The sequence below is a fragment of the Podarcis tiliguerta genome (assembly GCF_965153285.1).
Source record: "Podarcis tiliguerta genome assembly, chromosome: 1".
Classification (NCBI taxonomy): Eukaryota; Metazoa; Chordata; class Lepidosauria; order Squamata; family Lacertidae; genus Podarcis; species Podarcis tiliguerta.
In genome coordinates, this window is record NC_139534.1 from 48,379,864 (window position 1) to 48,402,135 (window position 22,272).

The 22,272-nt window shown below is 42.5% G+C and overlaps 1 protein-coding gene and 1 long non-coding RNA gene across 3 annotated transcripts in view; both read left to right on the forward strand.

Moving 5' to 3' along the window:
- Positions 1 to 22,272, forward strand: part of LOC310673250 — a 611,626-nt gene that overhangs the window by 301,111 nt on the left and 288,243 nt on the right. The window lies entirely within an intron of this gene.
- Positions 12,020 to 22,272, forward strand: part of CNTNAP5 (contactin associated protein family member 5) — a 298,496-nt gene continuing 288,243 nt past the window's right edge. The window contains exon 1 of one of the 2 annotated variants that reach the window (XM_083430378.1): positions 12,020 to 12,429. In XM_083430378.1, coding sequence (XP_083286504.1) covers positions 12,348 to 12,429 — 82 coding nt within the window. In that variant the 5' untranslated portion in view covers positions 12,020 to 12,347. The remainder of the gene's footprint in view (positions 12,430 to 22,272) is intronic. The other variant, XR_014508745.1, reaches the window with a different exon arrangement.

A 22,272-nucleotide genomic window follows, 5' to 3' on the forward strand; every position in this document is an offset into this window, starting at 1 on the left:
TATTTCTGTGTAAACACGAAAGGATATTGACCACAGGGAAGCACCTCTCTAAATTTCTAGTGTTTGGAAATTATAGGCACCCACCCTACCTCCACTAGGCTAAAGCATTACTGAACGTCTTGGCTCTCGGTGAATCTTACTGCTTGTACCAAACACTTCATTCGGAGTTGACTGGAGTAGCATGAATGAACAGGGCTTTCCAATTTGAAAACCAAATTGGTGTATTCATCTCCCTTCAGGGACACTTGCATTAGTTTTCTCCCAGCATCTCCAGTATGAGCACTGTGTGCTGCATGTTTTGTTTTCCCAAGAGAACAGGAGAAAAAAGATTATTGTTTTTTAAGGAGATGGGAGAGAAGCTCTGTCCCCTAATGAACAGCATGTTGTGTCTTGTGCAGCCATCTGCTGTAACGGAACACTGGGAATAGTAGGGCTTATTATAAATGAAATGGTGTAGGCAGAACTAACACAGGTGTAGCATGTGTCAATACTTTCTTTCGTCTACATGCTTGCTTGGGAATAACTCCTATCAGGAGCTATAATCCACATTTCACCCATCCTTTTGAACCTGTCTACCCATTTCTTTGTAATAAGCAGGTCTGAGACTCTGCTTTTAATGGATCCCTCAGCATCTCTGCTGCTCTCCTTTGCCTCCCCTCTTTCTACTTTGTTTTGTTTGGGGTCCTTTTGCTAGACTCTCATAGACTTTTCTCTAATCCACTACACTAAAGTCCCTCTTCCTCAGTTCGACCAGCAATCTTGTGCATATAAATATGGGCTTCCTTCCTTCCTTCCTAGAGCTAGTGTGGTGTAGTGGTTAAGAGCGGTAGTCTCGTAATCTGGGGAACCGGGTTCGTGTCTCCACTCCTCCACATGCAGCTGCTGGGTGACCTTGGGCCAGTCACACTTCTTGGAAGTCTCTCAGCCCCACTCACCTCACAGAGTGTTTGTTGTGGGGGAGGAAGGGAAAGGAGAATGTTAGCCGCTTTGAAACTCCTTCGGGTAGTGATAAAGCGGGATATCAAATCCAAACTCTTCTCTTCTTCTTCTTCCTCACATGCTAATTTGCCATTGTTCTTAATGAATTTAAGACTTCCTGTCTATGGATTGGCTTTAAAATTAAACAGGAGTATGGCAACTGAAACATGATCTAACTTAGGTCAGGCTGGGTGGACAGACCCAATGGAAACCCACACTCTTAGTTGACCCAAAGGATAGGAAAAGTCTACAGAAGGCAGCACAAAGGGACCAGAAAAGATGCATCTCCTGCACACTGCAAAGCTGCACATTCAGGGGCAGCATCTGACACAGGAGAACCTCCTTGGGCTGATTCACACATGCATGTACATCACTCAGTTCATTTGTATTGTTTGATATATATATGATATCACACACTGCATGATGAATCATAGTTGAATATAGTTGCCCAGTCAGTCTAACATCAATACCAGGGAAGATTCTGGAGCAGATCATTAAGCAAACAATCTGTGAGCACCTAGAAAGGAATGCTGTGATCACCAATAGTCAGCATGGATTTCTGAAAAATAAGTCATGTCAGACTAACCTGATCTCATTTTTTGACAGAATTACAAGCCTGGTAGATGAAGGGAACGCAGTGGATGTAGTCTACCTTGATTTCAGCAAGGCATTTGACAAGGTGCCCCATGATATTCTTGTAAAGAAGCTGGTAAAATGCGGTCTTGACTATGCTACCACTCAGTGGATTTGTAACTGGCTGACTGACCGGACCCAAAGGGTGCTCATCAATGGTTCCTCTTCATCCTGGAGAAGAGTGACTAGTGGGGTGCCACAGGGTTCTGTCTTGGGCCCGGTCTTATTCAACATCTTTATCAACGACTTGGATGATGGACTCAAGGGCATCCTGATCAAATTTGCAGATGACACCAAACTGGGAGGGGTGGCTAACACCCCAGAAGACAGGATCACACTTCAAAACGACCTTGACAGATTAGAGAACTGGGCCAAAACAAACAAGATGAATTTTAACAGGGAGAAATGTAAAGTATTGCACTTGGGCAAAAAAAATGAGAGGCACAAATACAAGATGGGTGACACCTGGCTTGAGAGCAGTACATGTGAAAAGGATCTAGGAGTCTTGGTTGACCACAAACTTAACATGAGCCAACAGTGTGACGCGGCAGCTAAAAAAGCCAATGCAATTCTGGGCTGCATCAATAGGAGTATAGCATCTAGATCAAGGGAAGTTATAGTGCCACTGTATTCTGCTCTGGTCAGACCTCACCTGGAGTACTGTGTCCAGTTCTGGGCACCACAGTTCAAGAAGGACACTGACAAACTAGAACGTGTACAGAGGAGGGCAACCAAAATGGTCAAAGGCCTGGAAACAATGCCTTATGAGGATCGGCTAAGGGAGCTGGGCATGTTTAGCCTGGAGAAGAGGAGGTTAAGGGGTGATATGATAGCCATGTTCAAATATATCAAAGGATGTCACATAGAGGAGGGAGAAAGGTTGTTTTCTGCTGCTCCAGAGAAGCGGACACGGAGCAATGGATCCAAACTACAAGAAAGAAGATTCCACCTAAACATTAGGAAGAACTTCCTGACAGTAAGAGCTGTTCGACAGTGGAATTTGCTGCCAAGGAGTGTGGTGGAGTCTCCTTCTTTGGAGGTCTTTAAGCAGAGGCTTGACAACCATATGTCAGGAGTGCTCTGATGGTGTTTCCTGCTTGGCAGGGGGTTGGACTCGATGACCCTTGTGGTCTCTTCCAACTCTATGATTCTATGATTCTATGAATATGAAAGTTCTCCTTATGATAGTTGCTACCATAGATAGCTATTCAACTGCACATGCAAGTGATCAAATGATGCTATAGTCGTCAAGTTATGAGTATTTGTGTGTAAACTAGCCCTCTTTCTTCCTTGATGTCTTACACTGGGTTGGGTTGAAGTGCCAACACATACATGAGGGATGACAACTGGGATAGCTCAGTTGGTAGAGCGTGAGACTCCTAATCTCAAGGTGTTTGGTTCAAGACCTACACTGGGCAGAAGATTCCTGCATTGGAGGGGGTTGGTCTAGATGACCCTTGTGGTCCTTTCAAATTCTACAGTTCTATGGTTCTATGAAGATGGCAATGTGGCTCATCATAAGGTCCCAGCTCCTGCCAACCTAGCAGTTTGAAAGCACATCAAAGTGCAAGTAGATAAATAGGTACCGCTCCGGCGGGAAGGTAAACGGTGTTTCCGTGTGCTGCTTTGATTCGCAAGAAGCGGCTTAGTCATGTTGGCCACATGACCTGGAAGCTGTACGCCGGCTCCCTTGGCCAGTAAAGCGAGATGAGCGCCGCAACCCCAGAGTTCTCCATGACTGAACCTGATGGACAGGGGTCCCTTTAGCTTTAAGGACCTTGTGAACAGTCTTTTGAGACATGGATTAGTCTATTCGGACCTCTCCTTCAGCTATTAAAGCTGCTGCTACTGCTGCTCCCAATAATAATTGTATTAGTAGTAATATTAACAGTAATAATAATAATAATCCTTTAATGTGTGAGAGTCACTGAGTGTTAGAAATAACAAGACATGAAAATGATATCGAAAATCTCAACCATGGATACTTCCAAAATTGAAATCATTCATCTCGCAGTATATTGCAGGGCTGCCACAGTTAATGAAGCTGTAGGTTTGAAGTTGGGAAAGAATGAAATAGGAGGCAATGTTAATAGTCTTCAAAACAGGAATTGGTAAAATCACAGTATACATGAATTTCCACAGAAAAGCATTTTTCATTAACTCTAGAATGGGAAAAGCTTAATATCAAGTCTGGTACAAGTAATTTTATGGCATCACTTATGGATCACCTTAATACACAGAAGCAGGAATTGAAATAGAGCACAGCTCATGGGGCTGTAAGAGTTGGAAATGCAAACAGGAACAACTTATATACTGCCTGTCAAAAACAATTCCACAGAAAATGGAAAACAAGGGACAAAAACAGAACCATGGCAAGCCCCCTTCATACATGAATCTAATAAAGTCAACATTGCATGCTTAACCAGGAATGAGACTACACTGCTGGATCTGTCCCCAGGCATCCATGAATTGATGTGGCCTGTCTGCTCATAGGTTTCCATGCAATTAGGGTACCTGTGCTGTGTTTGGGAGTCCTGGTCACATTATTTATCGGTCTTTCAGATTTTGTTGGCAGCTGCTCATTCATAGGCTTCTTCACTGCAAAGAGTCTTTATCAATGCATTTGTGTTGGGTGGGTAGGTAATCATGTGCCCAGTTCCACTCTCAGTAATCATGTAATATGTTCTTCACATGACTCACCCCTGAAGGAGGCTAGAAATACAATAACAACTTCAGGAGGGAGATATAGAATAAGCTACATGGAGACATATAATGTCTGCTAGAATAAATACCAATGATGCATTAATGGAAGAAGTAATTGAAGATGAAGTTCAAAAAGTACAAAATGGAAAAGGCCAATTTAGGATGGGGTAATGCAAAAATACAGAATAATAGAAAATAACTATTATGGGATAATGCAGAATTATTGGCATAAATATTTTTAAAGTACACATAGACATATAATAATTATTTGTTATCAGTTAGTCATTGCTCTAGATTAGATCTCTTGAAGTTATTCTCCATGTCCTACTCCATCAGTATGGTGATTCCTAATGCAAATAACTATTCCATGCCCATTTAATTCACTATTCCTTGAGTACTGGCAACACAAGTACAAAGAAACAGAAGAGATATAAAAAGAGGAATATCTATGCATGCCATTATACTGATGGCTATTTCATGGAATTCAGGAGTGCAAAGGAAACCAGTTACATTCTTGTTCGTTTCTGACCATTTCATTTCTATACCAATATATGAAAAATATCTCTAAGCAGTGTACAAAAAGGAAGCAACAACAGACAACATAAACAAAATATTTAAAAAATACACAGTTGCATATAAAAATGTTGCATTATATCAAAATTACAGACACACGTATAATCACTATCAATTCATTTTCCTTCTGACCTGGGCTTCTTTTCTGCTGGAACTTTCTGGCACCTCTCAGATGGGTGCCATTGTGTTCACGGCGAATTCTAGCCCCTCTTTTTCTAGAAAAATAGCACTGCTTCTGACAGACCCTCCCTCTCAGGCTTCAGGTTCTCACCCACAAAAATTTCACAACAAAAAGAAGCAGCAGACATCACCCTAGTCTTGCTTGCTTTTCATGGGCAAGCCCCAGGTAGATGGTACTTCCTCAGGCTGCCCACAATTGTGTCCCACTCAGCTGCACTCTCCACATGCAGTTCCAGGTGCAGCAGGTTTGCTGAGTTTCCTGGGGGCCCCGGGGATAAGAAAAGGGCCCCCCTCCACTCATGGCTTCACCCTGTCCTCTCCTCCTCCTCCTCCTCCTCCTCCTCCTCCAGGTGTTTGAACTACTCCACACCGCGGCAAGAGTCTTGATAGCACAAGGATGGAAGAATGAGGAAACTCCGACAAAAGAACAGTGGCAAGAGAAATTGGTGAACAATGCAGAACTGATGAAATTGACATGCAAATTGCGAGATAAGGACAACTGTGACTTAAAGAAGAATGGGAGCTTTTTACAAATTATTTAAAAAGACAACAGAATGAACTGGACTTCTTGGCAGGTTTTGAATAAACATACACAAATTTATGGTGCTGGAGGAGACTCTTGAGAGTCCCATGGACTGCAAGAAGATCAAACACATCCATTCTGAAGGAAATCAGCCCTGAGTGCTCACTGGAAGGACAGATCCTGAAGCTGAGGCTCCAATACTTTGGCCACCTCATGAGAAGAGAAGACTCCCTGGAAAAGACCCTGATGCTGGGAAAGATGGAGGGCACAAGGAGAAGGGGACAACAGAGGACGAGATGGTTAGACAGTGTTCTCGAAGCTACAAACATGAGTCTGACCAAACTGCGGGTGGCAGTGGAAGACAGGAGTGTCTGGCGTGCTCTGGTCCATGGGGTCACGAAGAGTTGGACACGACTGAACGACTAAACAACAACAACACACAAATTTATTGAGGGTTAATATAGTAGATAGATAATACAAGGATGTATACAATTTTACAATGTGCAGAGAATAAGATGAGTTGAGAAATCAGAGAGAGGAGTTGAGGGAAGTCTTGGGGGGAGGGGGAGGGTTTGCTGGGGAAGTGGGAGGGGAAAAAGGGAGGGAAATAATGAAGATGATTTGTTTTGATAATTTGTTATGTTGAAATTGTTAATAATTTTTTTTAAAAAAGAACTACTCCACACCAACTTGGCACCCTCCAGATGTTTTGCGCTATAACTCCCATCAGCCCCAGCCAGTATGGCACCAGCTTGGCAAAAGCTGCATTATACAGATAGGATTGTGCAGCGGATGGTGGTGCTTAGAAACCAAAATAGCAGAACGCTAATAAACAAACTGACAGATTTTCCAATGAGGATGGGGATGGGGGGAATGTTATTGAGCCTAGAAAGATAAAAGCAAAGATGTGGAGTGACAGGAACATGTTGTAAACACCCATATGTTACCTATGCTTGATATATACCCAGCAGCCCCTTGGGATCAACCAGGCAGCCTTCTCCACTTTAGAATCCTCTTAACAGCAACTCTATAGACAGAGACTCCTCAAAAGGCTGGAAACTGATCTTACAGCTAAAAGCAATTAGCACTTGGGCAGCCTGGAAACTGACTTATGCCATGAATATAATTAAGTGGTCTAATGCTGATTTGAATGAGCTTGATGGATTAACCTACAAACCCATAAGAATGCATTATCAAATGCTTTGGTCAAAAGCATAGACATCCCGAGATATGAATAAAATAGAGAGCTAATATTCATATGTGCCGTCTGAACAAATCGGTGGGGGGGGGGGGAAGCATTATGAAATTTCATACCTCAGAGTAAGTCCTATAGAATTCAGTAGGACTTACTTTGTAGTATGCATGCACAAGACTACATGGTAAACCTCAGTGATGAATCACTCCACTTTAGTCACTATCAGGAAGAAATAAGGGTATTCAAACCCATATATGAGAAATATCCTGAAAACAGGAACCAGAGGTTTGGAGAACGTGGTCAGCAATATACTGATGACATAATACTTTACTGATCTTTTACATCTGCAGGTGTGGCAGTCGTAGTGCTGGACTGTTTTCTTGCCTTGGTAATGGACTGGATGAATGCCAATAAAATGAGGTAAGACTGAGGGGAGGGCCCCGTGGCTCTCCAAATGTTGGGCTATAGTTCCTACCATCCTGACCACTGGGCATGCTGGCTGGGCCTGCCAACAACATCTGGAGGGCCACAGGTTCTCTACCCCTATGCTGATGGAAGAAACTCTGGCAGCCATACTGTTCTGTGAGCAGTTTTGCAAGAGGAAGCATCAGACTTCAGTCACTTTCAGGCAAGCTGGTTATTGAACATTCATCCTGATTTATTGGCACAAAGTTTGCAGGGAGGTTAGACAATGCTGACTTTTTATTGGGCATTCCTTCTGCATTGCTTTCCAGTACATTTCTCTATACTCTCTTTATGGAACAACATCCAGTTTCAGAAGGAAGCGAGTTTGTTGCACAAGCAAATCAACTGTAATTGTGTAATCTGAATTTGCCAGCATGTTCTTGAACTATTCCTGTTCATAAAATAGGAGTGGAAGTACCCATTGTGTGACATTGACATATTATATATGTGACATATTATATGTGACATATTATATAACAGCACACTGAGAGTTGTGCAAGAGATTATGCAACTTCAATGTGCAAGCAGAGGCATGGCTCTGAATTTTAATTCACTTTTCTCTCACAAGGATCTTGAGCTTAATCTGGCGCACCACACAGGAGAAGCTCTCCTATACATGAAAGAGACATTTTGAATCCAATCCTTCGTGGTTTTGCAAGGGATTTGTTGCTGTTGTTATAATGTATGGTTGAAATATAGGTTATTTGAAGAGTAAAGTATAGCATGAACTGACTGAGAAAAACAGATCAAAATCACCATAATTTTACTGCACTTTCTATTCCCAGCTAGGATTTTTCAGTTATAATTTTTTATCTGTACAAGGGATTCATTAACCTTAGCATAATTTGGAGACCAAACACTGTCTACCTTGTCCACCTTTCAAGTTAGTGCTTATCAAAGAATAGAGGCAAACTGAGTAGATTTGGCTCAAGCCTTAATGTGTATCATCAGCCTGACCATAGAATGAAAATCACCAGGCTTCCAAAATAGGGTGGGAAAGCAGGATTTATCCATTAGCATGTAAAAAGACACTATACTCTCAGGTAAGTTGGAAACCAAACTGCGGGAGGCAGTGGAAGACAGGAGTGCCTGGCATGCTCTGGTCCATGGGGTCACAAAGAGTCGGACACGACTAAATGAATAAACAAGAACAACAAAGTTGGAAACTATACTTTGCAAAACCCAGGAGTCTTCTCTAAATACCCCACTCACCATGTGGCACTTTCCTTAAGGGAAGGACCCAAGCTCAGCTGCAGAGCACATGAGGCCCACATTCAATCCTCAGAGAGCATCTCCCTGTAGGCTTGAAAAAGACTCCTGCCCAAAACCTTGAATAACTGCTGACAGTCAGTGTAATAGATGGACCAATAGTCTCTTTCAACATAAGACAGTTTCCTTATGTTCATTTTTGGGGGGATTGTCATCAGCTCAGGGGGTTGTGGCACTTCAAAAGCCCAGTTCTTCACCTGCCCTATCCATGCCTGCGAAGTGCCCCGGGGGAAAAATGGGAAATCCCGTTTTCTTCTGCAAGATCTCAGTGGCCATGAAGGGTGCCATGGGCTCGCACAATCTAGAGCTGCCATCTCACCCCCCAAAAGTGCTTTCTTCAGGGCGAGAGTGAGGCGTGGGTCCTGTGACTCTCACAGGAATGAATCTCAGAAGACGTATTTCCAGGTTTGGGGCTTGAAAAGGTTGGGTGCTATCCCTATCCAGTGGCAAAAGGAACAGTTAAGCAGGAAATAGTTTATTTAAAATATTGAAGAATGGCCTGTTCCCTTTTGAGTATCTCAGGAAGCTTTGCCTAAGGCTGCCCATCAGTTCCTTGCAGGGAGGGGGGTAGCTTAAAAGAGGAGGGAAAGGCTACTAAGGACTGAGTATAGTGTACACCAGGCTTCCTCCACCTCGGCCCTCCAGATGTTTTGAGACTACAGTTCCCATCATCCCTGACCACTGCTCCTGCTAGCTAGGGATCATGGGAGTTGTCAGCCAAAAACATCTGGAGGGCCGAGGTGGAGGAAGCCTGGTGTACACAGAATGCTGGCTGACTGTTGTGGGGGTGGAAAACTGGGTGGTAGGGGGAGCAGAATGGAGTCTCATTGAAAACAACATGTCTGATTGGCTGAAACATGGAGCAGGAACATTTTGTTTCAGGCCCCACCTGTATTTTCTACCTCCACATTCCAAAGAATCAGATAGCTTTGTTTTATTTCCTTTCTGTTACATCAAAGGTAGACACACGTGGCTTTGTTAAGAGCCTAATCTGGTGTTCCCACTGCTGCCCCATCCAGGTAAGCAATAGTCATCTGTCGCACCACCACCCCAGCTACAATGGCTTGCAAGTGGGTAATGGTGGCTTCTTCTTTCTGCCTCCAAGCTATTCCTCCAAAGCTCACCTCTTTGATAACTCATTTGGCCCAACCTCTTAGAGCTTAACTCCTGCCAGCACTAAGTACAGTCATCTCTGCTCAGTGAACATAAAGAGAGGGAAGCAGCATTATGATCTTGTAATCCCAGCACCATGATGAGATGCCTGCAGAACACTGCAGAACATGCAACACCAAATATGCACATTCAACTTAAGGTGCGTAAAGAGATTCTTTCACGTGCATAGCTGAACCTCCATAGAATATGCATGGTTTGAGGGTATAGTAAATGGGAATAGCCCCAATTCTGCCCCCTCCACTCATGCATTCAGAGGCTTGACAACCATATGTCAGGAGTGCTCTGATGGTGTTTCCTGCTTGGCAGGGGGTTGGACTCGATGGCCCTTGTGGTCTCTTCCAACTCTATGATTCTATGATTCTATGAAATGGATGCCACGAGTTTCTGGATTTATTCTTCCTCTGTTCCTTTTGCCAGCCTTTATCTTCACCAGTGTTCCCTCTCTTGCGTTCCTTTCTGTCAAACTTTTGCTTGTGAGGTTGGCAGTTGTTGTTCCCCCCACTGTCCTTCTCTGTCACTCTGCAAAGTGCCATGACTGTACATTGGTGAGACTATATGGACATAATTATTAATAATAAATGGTATTTATTTTATAAATCATGAGATTTCAAGGAATCCAATGAGATTCATGCTTTGTTGCTGGTTGTTTTCATCACTTTGGGGGTATTAGCACTTAGCCATGTGCTTATCTTTCCTCTGCAACTGAAAACATTAGAAACTTAACCAATTTTCCCTACCTCATCACAGGACTTTGATTTCTATTGCCTCTCTCCTCTCTTTCATATAAAGTTCTCATAAGGAATCCTTGTAGCAGCGTTTTGTCCTTTCTTTCTTTCAAAAAAATCCCATGGAGAAGTGCGATTTAGCTTTTGTTTGATTGTCCATTTAAAGCTCAAAATTCCATTTGCTGTTGCTTTTTAATTCTCCAGGCTATCTAATCACTAAGCAAGCAGTTTCCCACAAAACAGCCCAAGTGTGTGTTTTCTCTCACCGCCTTCTTTCTTTCAGCATGCCAGCAATTTAGAGCTCCATTCTCCATGGGCCCATCATAAGAATATGGGCAAGTGATCTAAAAAACCGCTAATTATTTCTGACCCTTCTCCGGTTTGTTTATTATGGCTGTAGACCAGCAAATTACTTCCAACAAAGACCTTAATGCTCCACATAAATTCTCTCCTCAAGGATTAAAGTTGGGATCACTAATGTAATTTTTATCCATCTTTGATACAGCCTGCAATTGACGTGATCCAAAGCAGCAGTAAAGCAACAAGGTTAAGCCTTGGGAATTATTAAACTAAGGTTCTGGAAAGGACAGCAGAAGTGCAGTGGGAGCAATGAGAGACAACATTTCCCCCCACCTGGAATCACTGATCCAAAAGAAAAAAAGAAAAGGAGGGGGAAACTCAGTCTGACACTTCCTCCTTTCCTACATAATAGCAAAACGGTTCTGACAGTTGTCAGAAATGAATCAAGCAGTCAAACAGAAACTTGGCTCCAATAACTGCCTCGGTTTCCAGCTCAGGAACTGACTTTCACAGGTGCTATGGTTTGGTTGCAATGAATGGCTTGATGTGCTTTTCTGTACAGTATTTGCACGGGTAGATTATCAACACATGAAAATATATGGTAACCCTGCTTCCAGCCAGTAGATCGGCATTCATTCGTTCCCCTCATTCATTTTCAAATCTCATCTTGTGCTAAAGACACCCCTTCCCTCTCTCTCTGTGTAGAAAGAGCCTCATCAGCGGTATCCTTCCTCCACCCCCCCCCCACCCCGCTTCCCTCTGTGTGTGAAAAAGAGAGAGAAAGCAGAATGATCAACGCTGTCCATTTCACGCAGCCTATGAAATGAGCTACAGAAACTCCTGCCACAATAAATTTCCTAGTTTTCAACTTGCAATAAATAAAGAAACAGAATGCAGTGCGGTGTGGAAAAAGGAAGAAATATTAAAATAGATAAATAGAGAGGGGGGAAGGTTTTTCTTTCCTGCACCTTTCATCTTCTAAGATCTCCCTTCTCCTTCCTTTGCAGACAGGGCCACACAGAGATTTGCAAATCGCCCCCCCCCCCGCGCGCGCCTTTCCTCCGTTCCATCCCCACCTTCATTTGGGTGCTTTCCTTCTCCCCCACCCCGCGCCGTCGCGGCTGATACACTAGCTAGCCCCCCTAACTAAGAGTGAGTGAGAAAGATGCTCTGGGCAGCCAAGTTCCCCTGTAACTCCGACGCTTATCATCAGGGCTTGATAATAGTAATGAGAAAGGATCCTCCCTAGCAGGCGGGAGGTGTGACGGGGAGGAGGAGGCTGAGCAGGAGGTGGAGTGAGCGCGCACGGCTCCTCGCGCCTATAAGGAGCTGTTCAGCTCCAGGCTGGCTGAATCCCTATCGCAGCTCCTGGAGGTGGATTTCAGGACCTGCCTTATGAGTGCCTTTTGGCGTTGAGGCGCAGTTGCTTTCTCTCTTTGTGTCTCTTTGGACCTGCTGCTGCTGCTGCTTTCGAGAAGATCTGGGTAAGGAGGGGCAGAGGTGTCTTTCGCATTCTCCCTCTCCGGCGTCTTCCAAAAGGGTGCCTGGATGCCGGATGGAGTAAGGGAGCCAAGGCACAGCAGCCACGCTCTGAAATTGGAGATTACGCAGGCAGAGACGGCACGAGAAAATGGATCCTATCCCCCAACTCTTCAGCGTTTTGACTTTGCTGCTGTTCAGCTTCTGGCATCTTGGATTAGCGGCTACCAACTGTAAGTATCAAAGGAAGCCCTGTATCTCGCAGCCACCCGGTGCTTACACAACATTTGACGGGGAGGTCTGGAGCGGGGGGATGATCTTTGGAGTAGTAGTGGAAGGGGAGGCAAAGAGAGAGAGAGCGAGAGCGCAAGGTGCGTGGCTCCCGCGTCTAAAGTTCGCTTAAGTGCATTCTCTGCAAATCGGCCTCTCTGTATCACTGAGGAACTAAGGTGATGGGGGCCTTCCATCCTGAAATGGCAGGAAATCTGCACATCCTTTCCCCTCTGCAATAGATATATGTGCCTCGGGCTTCTTTTTTTAAAAGTGCCTCCCCTACCTCCCCCTACTACTTGTATTTGAACTGCTGTTTATTTACACTCCTGCGTTAAGATTTCATTTTTCATGCGGCTGACGATATCAAGGAAATGCCTTTAGTCACCTCGGTTGCCTTCTCCTGCTGAGTGTTTAACGATTCATAACTACACGCCCCTGCTTGCCAAACTAGATTGCGCCCCTCTTAATTCTGTGTAATCCTACCTTCATGGAACGACCTCTCCATCCCTTACTGGAATCCTTTTGGGTTTGGTTTGGTTTGGTTTGGGGGGGGGGGGTTTAGTCAGGGCATGGGAAAATATCTGAACCATCCTAACTGCATCTTGCTGCTTCACCTATCAGTCCTGGTGTCTATTTTCCCCACGCCAGGGCAGATTAACTATATTTTGGAATGTAGAAAGCCAGATCTTGACACAGCGTGGCATTTAGACTTAGGAAGCCCATGTGACTGAACGAGTCCATAACATGAAGGGATTGGTGTGGATTTTAAAAGAAAGAAAGAAAAACAACAGTGGTGCAAATCTGATGATAGGACCAAGACACTGGTACTTTTTATACCTTTTCGCTTTTAAAAGCCGTTGTGCATACAGTTTGGCTCCTTGTGTCCTCCATTTGGCAAGAAATCCCCATAACATCTGTCCTCCCCATGCACCCCCCTCAGCTTAAGTGTTGTGGGGGTATTGACCCCCTTTTGCTGTTGTACAGGAGATTAGGAGACAATTATTGTGATAAGATGTTCTGTGAAGTGCAGTGTCACTGAAAAAGGGAGAAACAGGGAGGCCAGCATGGATATATACATTTCTTTGGATTCAGCCTTGGCACTTTTGCCATGATGATCGTTTAGCATGACTGTGGATAGCTAACCTAGCAATTAGCACGCTGAGTCCCATTGAGATAAATGGGCATCAATCCCCTGGAAGTCCGCTGAGAATTGTAGCCCAAGAGTGTCATATATGCCAATGTTTTGCTTTAGAAGATGATGGGAACAGGAGGATACAGTGGCAGTGTTTAAAATTCAGGATTTAAATGGAATTGTTCAGAAAACACTGCTAGATATGAGTTAGTTTGTGCAAGTGCTTCTATGCCAGGGGAAGTGACAGAGGTCATATCTGTCCATTGAAGTAGCTGAGGATCCAAATTGTACTCCAGGAATTACTCTAGAATATGAAACCTCTTTTAAAGAGATGCATTTTGCTAGACTTTTTTAAAAAAAAATGTTGCTTGGCTGTGTGTTGTTCCCTGGATGCAATTTATAGGAGTTTAAAATGGTGGGGATATATTTAAAACAAATGACATTCCTCATGCAGTGATGGGAGAGAACTAGCTGTTTCTCAAGTTCTAATGGGCTTGTGAACACTAGAGGTCACTCTTGCCTTTTTGATTCCATATCTTAAAAGCTGGTGGGGGGCGGGGGCATGAAAAGAAGGATATTTCACACATCTACACAAGTAATAGAAGGCTTTAAATAAAGAGGAAAAGGCAAATGCAGTAAGCATTGTGAATTGGTATCAGCCTTCCCAGTGGATGTGCCTTCAGGTTTGATTTTAATAAAGTAACGTTTTTCCTTGTTCTAATCACACTTTGGTTAATATGGTTTGATAATGTTCAGGAATGCCAAAAGAAAGTGGATTTAAGCAAGCAGACTTGCTGTCACCAAGGTGGTAATAAAGTTAATCCGTAACTTTTAAAAGGATACTCTGCTTTAATGAGTTTTACTATTTCATGGGTGACACTTTTAATTTCCCAGTGCCAATGAACATTCACATTGAACACACAAACTTCTCCCTATATATTTGGGATTCAATCTTTATAAAGCACAATAATTGACCATTTTACTGCACTGTACAGTTTTTACTTACTCACTGAGCAATGAATTAGACTGGATGTTCTTTCCCAGGAGCTCAGTTAAAGATTCTTCCATGAAACACCAAGAGTTGCATGTTTCTTCTGTTTCCTAATGGTTTGAGAGCATGAACAAATGCTGCAGTGAAATTCACTTCAGCCCTTAGGAAAAGTTTTCACTGTTCAGTAAGACAGGCCTTGGCATGTTGGTCAAAACCCAGAACTGAAATCAGACAGCTATAGCCAATTTAAATCACTTTTTAAAATTATTCCCTTTAAAATATCTGAATCACCCTTTGTAAGTTTTCTTCAGACGTTAACGTAATTGGTGATACTTCCCTGCCCCCAGTATTTAGGAATATGTACTGGATTAGATCCAGAACTGCCATTCTGCAAATGGAAAGACTCTTTATTTTTACCAATAGACTCTGTTCCAATGGAGGTTCCCACTAAATGGAGGTGGGAGCACTGTCTCACTGCTCTTAAAAGTTCCCAACCTTCTGGAGCAGATTTTGAATGGCACTGGAGGCTGAAAGGGCAATGAAGGGTTTGTGAAAATTGCCACCAACAGGGTAATTACTTCCGTGGAACTCTGCTCAGAGGAAACTTGGACTCAACCCAGTAATTACAGTACTGCTAATTTTTCTTGGGGTTTAGCTTAACGGTCGTGCACAAAATTTAGTTAGGAGTGGGTGACACTGGCTTGGTGGCTTTACAACAAATGCTATGCCTGTTTGCTTGGAGGTAAGTTTCATTGTGTTCACTGGAGCTTGCCCATGAGTGCAGCCACAAATGATGTGGCTGTAAGTCTAGTTTCAGCAGTGCCACAGGAAGAGGACACAGCCCACAAAGAAAGATGCCAAATTTGATTACCCAGAACTGAACTTTTAATGCACAAATTACCAGTTGCGGTAAGAGTGTGAATCTGTGCCCTGTAAATCTGAGATGCTTTAAGCTTCACTTCAGTAATTGATTGAAACACTAGTCAGCTCCAAATGGATAGCAGCAATTTCCATGGAACAAAAAAAACACACCTCCCCTTCCATGAATGCAGTATACATCCCAATACTATAATAAATGATAACATCCATAGCAAAACTGCCATCAATTTATCTATTCTCTGTCAATCATACTAGCTTATAGTAGCAATCAATTAGAACAGTCCAGTTTCCCAAAGCACAAATTGGAACTGGAAGTCAAGTTCTCTTGCTGGAGAAACTGAACTCTAGTCAGTGTAGAAATAGAGAATCGCAGGAATGAAAGGATCAGAAGGAGGTCACTCAGATCCAGCCTTTGCACTAAGGCAGGATTTACCAGACTCCTACTAGATTAGCCCCATGTCAATCCAGATCATAATGTACCCTAGGCAAGGTGTTTGAAAACAGAGGTTCTTGCAGAATAAGGAATAGCTTTAACAAAAACTCTGGGGATTCCTTCCTTTTCTCTTATGTATTTCTGCATGGCTGACATTCAGCGTAAGATTACTATTTTCTTATTTCTTGTTAGCACATGGCAGTATTCCCACACTCTTTGTATTTTCGTAATTGAATCATGAAAGTGTGCCTGCGGTTATTTTCTTGATGAGGATATACAAGATTGCTAAGAAAACATCTCATGAAATATTGTAATTCCAGCTACAGGATCTGAGGTCAGGGTCAATGGATATTCTTACAGACATTAAAGTTACTTCATTCTAATATAGTTCCAGAAATACCTCAAGGCTGGTTTCATAACAACACTTTATTAGATTAAATAACTACAGTAGCAATGAAATTCCTCCCCAGGATACTAATTACTGGGAAATAGATACAACTCACACACACATAGACGTAATTGCAATATCATATATGCAATGAACAGCATTTTAATCCAAGTGAATATAAAGGTAAGCTTGCAAGAAGAAACCCTGGGAAAGCTCTCTGAGTTTTTGTCCTCATTCAGTGCTTTTCACAGTTGCCATTATACACACATGCTCCTCTTTTAGTATTTAGTAGACTATCCTGTGATTATTTGGGGGGAGGGGATTATGGTTGTTTTTTAAATGAACAACGATGTTTGTGTGTGTTGATTTACACATTCACACATGAATGCACACAATGGGTTGTATCCAACTAAATCAATGTACTTACTTTAGTCATCCCCATTGAATTCAGTGGGTTTACTCAAAGTATGACTTACCTGGATATATTCCTTGGTTGATTTTGTACACCCTTAGGTATCTCTGCCTATTCTGAACAAATTAAAATAACAAATGAGAGGAGGAAATCTCAGGCTCCATAGGATAGTAAAATAACAATGAGTGACCAAACTGTGGGAGGCAGTGGAAGACAGGAGTGCCTGGCGTGCACTGGTCCATGGGATCAAGAAGAGTCGGACACGACTAAACGACTAAACAACAAAATGTGAGCAGAAACCAGGGGGCAGGATTCAACTGAGTTGAATCTTCTTCTGCTATGGCCCCTAAATCTGCTCTGGAGAGTCAGCAGAACTCGCAGAACAGGTTTAGCTGGCATATGGGAGCAAGAGAGGGAATTATACTGTCAAAATGGAGGAGAAGTTGGGAGGGGTTGCGTATTGCAGAAACTACTAGGATTGTATATCAGAGCACATGATGCAGGAGGAGGAAACAATTGGTCCATATAGAACTATAGATACTCTCCCCCTTACTGTGGCTCTGTTGTTCCCTGGAAATGGTAGACTGAGGAAGATTTTGAACTATTAACTTTTATTGGATCAAAGGGTCATATCTGATACTACAATATATCTGACAGTGAGGAATACTGCTGAAGTGATAACAGACAGATTCAGGACCAGTTCAGCTGGCATTTTTCTGTTTATGAAAATTTGGCCTCATTTTCTTCAAAAGATCTCAACACTGATATTCCATTTTAACTGGAATGATAATCTTGTGACCCCTTGTAACATGTTTCCTAAATTGCACAGTTATTATGTATTGATCTCACAGTTTCTGCAATAAATTAAGGTGATATCCAAGTAGGAGGCAAATGGGTTTATTGTATTAAAAACAATCCAGCATTCTCTCTGCCATTAAAGTGATGGCAGCAGTAACTTCTCCGCGGAGAAAGTCTTTTACAACCATCTGTGTGCTTAGGAGTTGTCTTTTTGAACAAAATAGTTTTTTTTAGCTTTGGTTTAGGTTTATTTCATTTGTACATTGTCTCCAACTAAGGAAGTCCTGAAGTGATTTACAATAAAAATAAAATACAATAATAGAATCATTAGACATGATTAAGAGCAGATTTCACAATGCAGTCGTATCACTGGTGCTGCCAAAATGCCTTGGAAAACAGAAATGTCTTTGCCTGGTGCCAACATGATGAGCATTCCATAAATTATTGGGGGGAGGGGCTAGTACTGAAAAGGCCCATTTTCTTGTTGCCCCCTTTTGGACCTCTTGTTGCCCCCTTTTGGAACTCTCACAAAGGTGGCATGCAGAGAAAGGCCTCATATGATGAAATCAGGGTCCAGGAAGGTCTGAAAGGGGAAAGTTTGTTCTTTGGCTATAGGGGTTCTGAGCTGCATCAGGCTTCAAAGGTTAAAACCAGCATTTTGAATTGGGTACAGGAGAAGCCATTACTGTCAGACCTTAACAGCCTTTTGTTCATGCCTTATTGTTCTAATTAGCAGTCTACGTAAGCTTTCATGATACCTGGATGTCTAATGGACACCAGTTTAGTACTTCAACAAGACATTTTGCTTTCTGAGATAAAGAATGAGATAGCTTCCCTTGTAAAAACCTGACCAGACTTGCAGCTTACTTTAATACTAGCAATGAGATTGCCTAATGGTAGGGCTGGCCTTGCACCATTTGTCTTCAGTTGTGGCCGTGCCACATTAAATCTGCCTACACACACACACACACACACACAAACACCAGACTTCACAAATCCCAATTCCAAATGTATTTCCTTCCTAACCATTGACCAGTTGTGATTCCAAAGTGTGCACACTGGATCTGATCTAGAGACCAATGTGGGGATCTGGGCAGGGGTTCACTCTGGAATCCATGCATTGCTGGATCCCTGCTCTCTTAAGGATTTGCACAAGCTGGTCTGTGGGATGCCTGTCTGTGTTCTTCAACAAGTAATTTGAGCTGACTAAGACTACCTGTCTAGGATGTTTCTGTCTCCACATGGGTTGAAATGGACACTGCAATTCCCACTGGGAGCATTGAGACTTGATGACATGCTGTTGCTCTCAAGTGAATTTTTAGATACATTTTACATCTTTTACATTCAATTCCCCCTAAGACTCTAAAGGAGAATTAAGTCTACAATATGTCATCACTGCCTATTGCTTCCAGTGGAACTTACTTGCTCAGGGCTCTCAATGTGCTCCCTAGCCATTCTTAGGTGACTGAAATTCCATTTTTATAAAGTGGGGTGATAGTCTATCACATGCATGAGTGTTATAGATGCATTCAGTAGACTGTGACTGTGGCTTGATCATTATGGTATTTGAGTAATTCATATTTCTATATAACAACCAAATTTGACAAGATCCAGGAGACTAATGTTTTTTGTCTATATTTAAAAGCAACTGCAGAGAACCACAAATGGGCCACTGCAACAGCACTGTGTTTTAACCCCAGAAATGTCCCAAGATTAGACTTGTATCTGTAATTATAGCATTGAGAAGTAGTGCTTCTGTGGATCTTTCCAGTTTGACTTGTTACTCGGGACCAAATGAGATCTGTTAAAGACAAAGGTCTATTGCTTCCCATTTAGTGGTAGTGGCACCCACCCTGTGAAACGCCCTCCCATCAGATGCCAAAGAGATAAACAACTATCTGAAGTTGACATCTGAAGGCAGCCCTGTTTAGGGAAGGTTTTAATGACTGATGTTTTAATGTATTTTTAATCTTTGTTGGAAGCCACCAGATGGGTGGGGTACAAATAATAAATTATTATTATTATATTTACTAATCTAAAGATAGCTATAATGTCTTCCCCTTTTCTCAGGCATGGCATTTGTAGCCATAGCAGCTCCTACAGGGTGGATTAAAACTGCCAAATTGTAGGGAAATACACTCAAAGGTTTTTGCGCAAGGCACCTTCATTTATTTTTAAGCGAAGGAATTTTCTGCTGTAAGCGAAAACAATTTGCAAGCATGGTGCCCCTTTCTGAGAGGACAAAGCCCGCCAAGTTTCAGAATGAGAGCTGTATTAGTTGTACTACAAGGGCAGGCATTTAACATGTTTGGGTACAGATAGTAGGAATCATTGGGACGGAGTGTTGAAAAAGGAGCATGGATCCTCAGGAAAGAATGGGGTGTGGAAAATCTCACCTCCATCAAGGATCCTGTTACCCCAAGAGTTATTGATCCCCTCATCTGTTATTTGGCCATGATACTAATTACTGTAAATATGCTTAAAAATGTAACTCTAGCTTGTGGGTTTACATCCATGGACAACAGCAGGGAGAAAACAATGCCTCTATCATGTTGGCATTGGTGGTCCTCCTCATAATACATTTTTTACTCATTTAATATAAATAGTTTTTGTTTCTCTGATACTTCTCTCAAACTGGAACTTACTTTGAAATGTTGTTTTAGGCAAACTCAACACCCCCTCTAGTGGGTATGGATGTACATATGGTGTTATGGGAGAGTGTTATCTGTTCATAGATAGTGTAACGCCCCTCAGAAGAAAACAAAATTATCCATTGTGTTTTTCCTTCTATAGATTGTTTTTATTTTTAACACTGTTGACACTTGGTTGTAATCTGAGAAAAGTTCAGCCATCCTTCTTCATAAACAAGGAATCCAGAATGGAAACTTCTGTTTACAAGTAAGCACTGATATATGCGAAGCTTTTTCTTTCTTTCTAACGAGAGCAATCCACCCACACATATCTCAGTTCACTAAGATCTCCACTGTTTAAGGAGCAGTAGTTTGTGATTTGCTATGATTGTTGTCATAAAAATAGAATAGATCTGTGCACACATGTGATGCCCATTTACCGGTACTTAAACATTGATGTTGTGGGAAGATATTTTACAGAAGAGGTACCCAGTGTGGTGCTCTCCAACTCCCATTAGACTCAGGAAAATATTGGTCAATGGGCAGGGATGATGGGAGTCCAGCAACATCTGGGGAGCAATATGTTGACTACCCTTAGTTTAGATTTGATTTTTTTTTAAAGAGCTGAGCAGAGAACAGAACCTCTGGGGAATCTTAGAAAGCATAATCCTGGGAAGCATTGTTATAATTCATACTATTCTCTTCATAGGGTAAACTTTATCTGGCAATAGTCCAGTGTACTGTCAAACACACTACAACCACACTGAAATGAGTGTGGGGTTTAAGCATGCATACCATTGCCCTAGAATGTGACCAATCTGTTCCCACATTTTGGTTCATGGGAGAGCAAATATGATTCCACACACATCAATGATGAATCAATGTATACAGTGGTATCACGGGTTACATACGCTTCAGGTTACAGACTCCGCTAACCCAGAAATAGTGCTTCAGGTTAAGAACGTTGCTTCAGGATGAGAACAGAAATCGTGCTCCGGCGGCGCAGCAGCAGCCGGTGGTCCCATTAGCTAAAGTGGTGCTTCAGGTTAAGAACAGTTTCAGGTTAAGTACGGACCTCCGGAACGAATTAAGTACTTAACCCGAGGTACCACTGTATAAGCTTGTTTTAATATCCCATGAATAGCCTGGTGAGATCTCCTTAGTGTAACTGTGTAATGTCTGAAAACAATAAGCATAATTTTTGAAAGTAACACATAATAGGTTTTTTCCTTGATGTAGCTCTAGTAATATGTGAAAGTTCCTAAATTATTTATATAGGAAAACAATGATGGCTTTGTAAAAAGGCCATGAGGTCTGAGTTTGGTAGACTGAGAGAAATAATAGACTTGACTTCCTTCCTCCCAAGTCAAGGGGAAGTGACCTATCTAAGCTTGGCAGGACAGTTTACTCTATATGGTATTAACTCATTCATGTGTTAGTTGGACTTAAGCACCTTGGTTATATGAGGTTGGTTGTTCTACAACATACCCTGTTTTGGCCAATAGGCTTAAGGGAGCAAGTTCCCAATAAAAGGTGGCCCTGCCTTGAATTCTTCCTTCTATGTCTTTCCACCAATCTGCACCCGGCCCCACCCCATGAGCAGTATGGGCTTTGCCAGTTACCACTTGTGAATGAGTAGAGCAGGGGTCGGCAAACTTTTTCAGCAGGGGACCGGTCCACTATCCCTCAGATCTGGTGGGGGGCCGGACTATATATATATTTTTTTTGGGGGGTGAACGAATTCCAATGCCCCACATATAACTCAGAGATGCATTTTAAATAAAAGGCCACATTCTACTCATGTAAAAACACACTGATTTCCGGACCGTCCGCGGGCCGGATTTAGAAGGCAATCGGGCCGGATCCGGTCCCCGGGCCTTAGTTTGCCTACCCATGGAGTAGACTTTTTTCAGTGCATACAGAATGACTTCTGATTGTACCTTTTATCCCATTTATTTCACTGCTCTTAATTTGATTGGTTGTGGTAGTTTACTTTTTATTTGGCTGCTTTGGTCCATTTAGTGCAGGCAGTTAAGTGGCTTGGAGCATAGACAGCTCTGAGGACAGGGGGACACTTCACCAATCACCTCCTATTGCTGATCAGCTTGGGGAGCTGCTTAGTTACATTCTTTCAGGACTT